The sequence below is a fragment of the Zingiber officinale genome, chromosome 1B (assembly GCF_018446385.1).
Source record: "Zingiber officinale cultivar Zhangliang chromosome 1B, Zo_v1.1, whole genome shotgun sequence".
In the NCBI taxonomy this organism is placed as follows: Eukaryota; Viridiplantae; Streptophyta; class Magnoliopsida; order Zingiberales; family Zingiberaceae; genus Zingiber; species Zingiber officinale.
The window spans coordinates 109547295-109554784 of record NC_055986.1 but is presented as its reverse complement, the minus strand read 5'-3'; the positions used below and the strand labels follow the sequence as shown (position 1 = coordinate 109554784).

Genomic DNA, 7490 nt, shown 5'->3' with positions numbered 1-7490 from the left:
GACAGGATCATATTGGCGCCGTCTGTGAAAAAACTACCTGTAGCTGAAATATGAAGATGAAGAATGTTGGATGACTCACCACAGTGACGTTGACACTAAAAAAAATTAGAAATACTGATACAAACATGAACGGCAAAGATGTTGGAATAGTAGCAAGCAGTGTCCGATCGTCGAAGGAACGAGCCCTTGACGTCTCCGAATAATATCTACTTTTCATTACAATATATTCCCTTTATTTTATTTTTCTTTTAAATTAAATAATATTTTAATATTTAAAAAATAAATTTTATTTTTAAAAATTAAAAAAATATTATTTATAAAATTTAAATTTAGAGAACGGAAAGCAACTGATGTAAATTTTTTTTTTTAAATTTAAAATAAATTTTATGTCGAGATACTGACGCGGATGCTACGGTAATCCCTTACGAGAAACGAGTGTTACGTAAACAAAGAAAGTCGTGCCCTTCTGTGATAAAAGAACTCTCACTTTCATTTATAGAATATTTTGATAAATATTTAGCTGCGTTTATGAGCGATATATGCCCAAAACTTCAACAAAATTTGCAAACAAAGACGCTTCCCCGATACGGTTTTAAACCGTTTTGGTAACAGATTTTAAACCGGTTTCGCAACGTCTTAATCACATCCGCTACGGTACATACTTAACGACGAGCTGTTATTAAAGAAGAGCAGGGATTGGTTCGACGGGGAACAGATCGCCGATCTCTCCGAACCAATCGTCTCCCTTCCACGTCGACGATCCCAATCCCAATTCCGACGACGACGCCGATCCCACCGCCACCTCGTCTGTGAAAATCGATTCCATCATCCCAAGATCCCACTTGTCGTTACATAACGGCATGATTCCGAAGGATACCAGCTCCTCCGTGCTTTCTGGCAGCCATATTCCGCCTTCCTTCCACCATTCCTCCGCCGCCCCTCCTCCCGCGGAGAAAACCCGGAGCACGGACGTCGGAGATGAGAGCGTGTGCGTCTCGGAGTCCGACTCGTAGACGGCGGAGAAGTAGGTGGGGTTATTTTCCCGAGACTCGGCGGCGGCGGAAGGCGAGAAGTTGGTGGTAGCGCCAGGGCCGCGTAGCTGGATAGCGGCGGCGTCGTACACCAGCGCAGCCTCCTCAGCGGTGTCGAAGGTGCCCAGCCACACGCGCACGCCCCTCGACGGGTCGCGGATCTCCGCCGCATACTTCCCCGCCGCCGCACGCCCCTGTTTGCTCCCTGCCGGCGACGACGCCGCCGCCTTCTTCCGCGGCCTGCCGCGGCGGCCAGACCTCTAAGCGCTTCGCAGCGCAAGGGAGCGGTCCAATATCCCTCAGCACCCCGCTGCGCCCCGGAAGAAAGCAGGGGTCCTCATCGTCGCCGGAGCAATCAGTGGCATCCGGGTCGTTCCAGAAGATGCGCAAGGAGCGAGCTTTCCCCATGGCCGGTCAAACTCGGGGCCTATCTCCGCCGTCGGTCCCGTAAAAGAGGAACCTTGAAGCGATTTGTCGTCGCGATCTCGTTCGTCCCCTGCAAGTAGCAAGAGCACCAACCCGGCAGCAAGACGAAAGCAGAGAGAAGGAGAAAGGACAAACTAGAGAGATAAGATGGATGCAGTGAGAGCTTCCTCCTGGAATGACCCTGTTCTGCCTAACGGCTATCTGCTCCCGGAGGAGGTCCAGAAATTTATGCCAATAAAAGCAGAGAGAAAAGACGAAGGAACAAAGTGCACAAAGGCTCTCGCTCTTCCTTTTACCCGATGGCGACCGGGGTGTGGACGGCGGAGTCTGTTCCGAGCTTCGCTGTGCAATATATAGAGGAACAGCACGCGATGGCGAGGACTCGTGCTACGTGGATGTCTCTGATAGGTCCAGACTCCACCATGAGGGAACAGACGTTGTTCGCTGTTCGGAATAGGACAGCACGATGTTGCCCGTCGACGCGTGGTGGGCGGTAAGACGAGGAGCGGGGCCCGCGGTCGCGGGGCGATGACGCGGATTCTACGGCCTCGGGTTTCGCATATCCACGTGGCGGAGCGTGCCGTCACGTGAGGAGGCGGCGTGGGGTGGGGCTGGCGGTGGTGTTTGGCGGAACAAGCTGTCGCGCCACCGCGCCATGGTTCGGACTTGGGGCGCATAATAAAGAATGCGGTCAAATCCTGGGGTGGAGAACCGCGTCAGCTCTGACCGTATGGTAATGGGCAGCTCTGCTCTGCGACCGTGGCTGCAATGTAATGTAAGATTCCATGCTGCTTTTACCTTGTATTTGTAGGAGTCGCCTGTAATTTAAGCTTGATGAGTCACAGGGTCAGTGATATTTATGCGCTGTGCCGCAGGGAATCGTCAAACGGACGGTAAGATTTACTTTCGGGATTTTGATGTCAGATTTTTAAGTGTAGATCCCAACAATTTTAGAGTCGAATTTGGATATTTTATCATGATGATCAATAAATATTTTTAATAGAATTGGATCGATGATCTATAGAATTAACTAAAAAAATTCCTACGTGAATCAAGAATAGAATTTATCAACTGCGACCATCCAACATAACAAGAAAAATATATGAACATATATATATATATATATATAAAAGAGTAATATAAATTAATCATCTTTAGTTGACTTCACAGAAGTCAAGAATATGACTACAAAGAGCTGGACATGAGTCAAATTCAATCTTAAAATTGATTTGATCAAAATGAATATTGACTACGTTGAGCTTGGGCATCGTATCATTCAATCTTCAAACTGAGCCGAGGGTGACTGTCACCCACCTTGATGTTTCTCTGACAGAATACAGAAGAACACTAACTTAAAGAGACCTATTTCAAGGATTGCATGGGCACGTTTCAAGGCATTGACATTGTTCATGTGCTTTTTGTATATAAACTAGGTCCTGTTACACGCTATGTCTGGGGAAGCAGCATATCAATGAACATGGGGCCTAGTGCACAAGAAATCACACAATTTCAGTTAATGTCTTGTATTTATTTGGCATGACTTGACAAGAGAAACTCGCGATGTTCTAAAAACACCGGCGTGCAATGAACCTTGCCTTTTCCAAGTGCAAGTGTAGCTAGAGACTGTACCATCAGTTCAAAATTAAACATAACAGATTCTGTAAATTATTTTAAAAAAATCTGGAAAAGATGAAGTCCGTCATCCATAGTTCCCCCTGACTGTCCCACAGCATTTAGAAAGAGAAAATTAATAAATCAAAACTACTAATCACATGAAAAGATAATTATTCGATGTTTATCGAAATTCTTGTTCAATTCTGCAAGCGTCATCATGATTTAATTTCATCATCTCGTTAAGGATCGGCGGCGAAAAATACTTGGGTGAGCACGAATCACCATTATATTTTACCATAGGAGTCTACTACTACTCTGGAGATTTAGAGAAATAATGATTTAGAAAGCCAATGCTTATGGCCTATGGCAAGATATATTATATCTTACGCAATATCTAGATTGACAAAGTGATTCACCTTCGTTGACAAGTGGTTGATTTCTATTTTGACGTCTGTGCTACTGACAATTGTGTAGATCCATTGGGAAGCAAGAGTTCAACGGCCTACGCATTTGACTAGTAAATTCATGTTAAACTATCAATTATCCAAAATCTAATCAATGAAACGGAAGGACATAAGATTTTGAAGGTTCAGATCTGAACGCCCTACGAATAACCATACACTACCAGACCATTATTACTTAAAGCTTAAAGATGTTTATTAGGGACAGTTAATATAGTGGATCTATAATTTTTTTTTTAAAAAAAAAGAAATATTTATTGATCATTCTCAGGATGTAGCGCAGACGATGGACGTATAACATCTCTGGTGTAATGACAAGAGATTAATTCTTAGGAACTGATGATCTGAAATTTACCTCACCATGCCCATATGGCGTATATACCTAGATGTACCTCTCTCCATATTCGTGGGGCCGGCACTAAGGGGTCGTTAAGGTAACGAATCTATCTTTAAAGATGTTTACTGATGCCCCTAGGATGTAGCACAGACGGTGGGCACATGACATCTTTGGCGTAATGACCAGAAGTCGATTCTCAGGAGCTGACGTCCTGAGGTTTACCCTACCATACGTCTATGGCCTGTGTACCTATATATACCTCTTTCCATATCTGTGGGGTCGGCACTAAGGGCCGCTAAGGTAATGAATATACCTTTTTTTAAAAATGTTTATTGATGATACTAGATTTTTTTTACCATACATTTAGCATCTGTGTATCTATATTTATCTTCCTCTATATTTATGGGACTGATACTAAGGAGATCATTAATGTAGTTGATCTACATTTAAAAATATTAAGTGGCCTCCACGTTGAACGTATGACATCTCTAGTATAATGGTCAGAGGTCGATTCTCAGAAAATGACAATAAAAAATTTATTCACATGTGCCTATGGCTTATGCACCTATATTTACTTCCCTCCATATTCGTGGGACCTTCATATCCGTGGGACCGACACTATAGAACTATTAAGGTAGCAGATCTATTTTTTTTTTTTTTTTTTTTTTTTTTTAAAGATGTTAAGTGAATTTCTGGATTGGTTGGTAAATATATGAGATAATGATTATAATAATCGAGGAATCAAAACTTAATAGGAAATTTCATCACCTCTGTAAACTCGTCTATGCACTTATCAATTTAAGTTTCTACTACACTCTCTCTCAATGGGGGCAGCTACGAGGGGAGCCTTTAACATGGTGGTACCAAGTTTTGAACATGTTAAGTGGCCCGCGGGGTTCATTCATCTTAAGATTAAATGTTCTCCCACACATAAGAGGCCGTACGATTTCATGATTTAATTTCCTTCATGTCATTGTGAGATCGGTGATGAAGGAAGCTGGGGGTGAGCAAAAGTCGGTATGGATGCACATTAGAAGACTGTGGTTCAATCCTCTGCTAGAGCATAAGTTGGCACTCAATTTGTTGAAAAACCTAGGCTAGGTGACTGTGAGCCTAGTACCTATCACACAAAATAACTCGCAAGTTTACCTTTACAAGTAGAGTACTCAGTTCAGTTTTGGAATGACTTCACAAGCACGAGGAAGACCGTGGCGATGGGTTGCTGGAGCATTATCACGGCGTTTCTAGTATTTATCCTTATAGGCCGATAAAAAACTATCGTGAGGTCTGACGAACCTCCGAGATTAGTTGGGTCGTTTAAGTGACGCAGGTCTACTTTCTATATAAGGTCATGCTGACCAGGTGTCCCATACGACTGTCTCACAACCATCTTTAAAAAGATAAATCTAGAAATTGGCCATGTATTTCCACCGATTTCGCCTGAAGTCCATCCGTCTATTTCTACAAATCTAGTGATCAACTCGGTAAGGCTCCGACAGCGGTAATCTCCACTCTGACGTATTGACAAATGACTGAAGTGGCAGACCACATCCGGTCTTGCAGGCACTAGCCCATTGCGTGCTTTGGGTCCAGCTCCTGGCAGTGGACTCGTACTTAGCTCTGCCAGTCTTGTGCATATGGGCAATTTCTGGAACCAGTGGGTCGTCCGGCTTTGGGTCTGTTAGCAGGGAGCAGATTGACAGAAGAACCTGCAAAAAAAACAATAGGAAAAGAGGCGAATTGAGATGACAGCCATGCTACGTTCACGTTATTTTGTTTGGACACTATTAACATACCATTGACTTCCCTTGATTCTGGAGAAGCCACAAAAGGTACGAGTCAAAAAGCTAAAAATGACAACGCGAAAAAATGACTCCATTGTTCCTTTTAAGATGTCACGAGGCAAATGTACTAATTAGATCTTAGCTATGTATTTTTCTGATATTAAATATGAAGTCTTAATGCTTAGCTTAAGAAAAAAAAAGTTAATCTCTACTAGTTAAATGGGCATCATACTTCAATCAGGATAAAAGTTTTAACCCAAAATACTGGAAATTACTTTAGAAAGAACCATAGCAAGTACATTCTCTTAGACAATTGAGATTTAAAAAATTAATCAAATTTAAATTACATTGAATTAACTTTAACTTATCTATCGAGAAGATCTGAGCAGATAATCTCAGGCTACTAGTAGAGACTGGTTTCTGTCAAGTGTTGAGTGCAGACTGTATAGTGATTGAACAGGTAGAGTGTGCAGTCAGCCGGGCGTATGGCCAGGCGGGCAGAGAGGCCGAGTGACTGAGTGAATGAGCAGAGCGGATGAATGGATGAGTGAGTAGAGTGGAAGAGCGAGTGAGCAGAGCGGATGAGCGAGAAGAGCGGATGAACAGAGTGGTTGAGCGAATGAGCAGAGTGGCTGAACGAATGAACAGTGCGGATGAGCAAATGAGCAGAGCGACAGAGTGAAGTGGCTGAGCGAATGGGTAGAACGGTTGAGCGAATGGGCAGAACGGCTGAGCGAATGAGCATAGTGGCTGAGCGAATGGGCACAGTGATTGAGCGAATGAGCAGAGTGGCTGAACACTTAAATAAGTAGCAAAAAAATTTACGTGGTAAAATATTGATTGTTCCACTTGGGCAAACTTTGTCCTGACCGGTGCAACATTCAGCGCACATAGATCATGCTCATATACGAGTCAATTTAGTTTAGTACAATCCAGATCCTGGATTTGCACCCTCGTGTAGGAGAAAGTCTCTCCCCATGCATTTGTTCACATCATCAATGCATGTGAATAATTATAAACCAACCAATATGCCATGAAACTTTCAATGTGAAACTAAAATCTCATTTATAATGAAACTTCTTTTCTCTTCTACCTCTTCTCTATTCACCTATATCCAACACATTCAAAGTAAAAAGATATGCAGAAATAAAGCACAATAAAAAGCAAAGTTACTATTAAGGCCAAAAGGATCTTACACTAACTCCTCACCATCTAAACATAGTAATTAAGGATGTACAACTATATTGTAGGGCAAAGCTGTAGATCTCTTCTGCATCTAACAGTCTACTAAACACATTGTTCCTGTTCTTAAACTATGCAGTAGCTTTAAAGTTATGTTTCCTTTCTGAGAGAAAAAAGAGAAAATGAGAATTCTTTCAAGTTCCAATTTTCCTCTTCTCCGAATAAGGATTTAATACGAGTGATACTGAGTCTTTTAGTCGAGGGATCCTGATATGGATGTCAATCCCATGAACAATGGTTTGATGTAAAATTTAGTGTCCAGATTCTTTTTGATGTCATTGTTATCTTGTTACTGTTGGATTTTTCGGGCCGCGAAAACCGCTTTTCACGTCGCGGAAACCCCGAATCACCGAAAGTCGTAGATCCGTACAAGGAAAAATTTTGAAAACACAAATACGAGTTTTATACTACGATCTACAGTAGATCTACAAAGGAAAAACCATTTTACCTTCGATGCGTGCCCTTCGTTTAGTCCCGCTCATCCAAGGAAGCGTTGGATCTCGAGAGTGTCAATGTAGACACTCCTCTAGTGATATCCACACGAACAAGGAGTGGTCTTCTACCACTCAAAGATGGAGAAGAGAGCCCCAAGTGT

General features: G+C 42.6%; 1 protein-coding gene across 1 annotated transcript; it reads right to left on the bottom strand.

The window, feature by feature from the left end:
- Positions 1-503: 503 nt before the first annotated feature.
- On the bottom strand, positions 504-1439 carry LOC122040958 (ethylene-responsive transcription factor CRF1-like). Its single transcript, XM_042600456.1, has 2 exons — positions 1338-1439; positions 504-1291 (listed from the first exon to the last, which is right to left on the bottom strand). Exons 1-2 carry the CDS (start codon positions 1437-1439, stop codon positions 680-682), a joined length of 714 nt encoding a protein of 237 aa, XP_042456390.1. The 3' UTR covers positions 504-679.
- Between the last annotated feature and the right edge of the window lie 6051 nt (positions 1440-7490).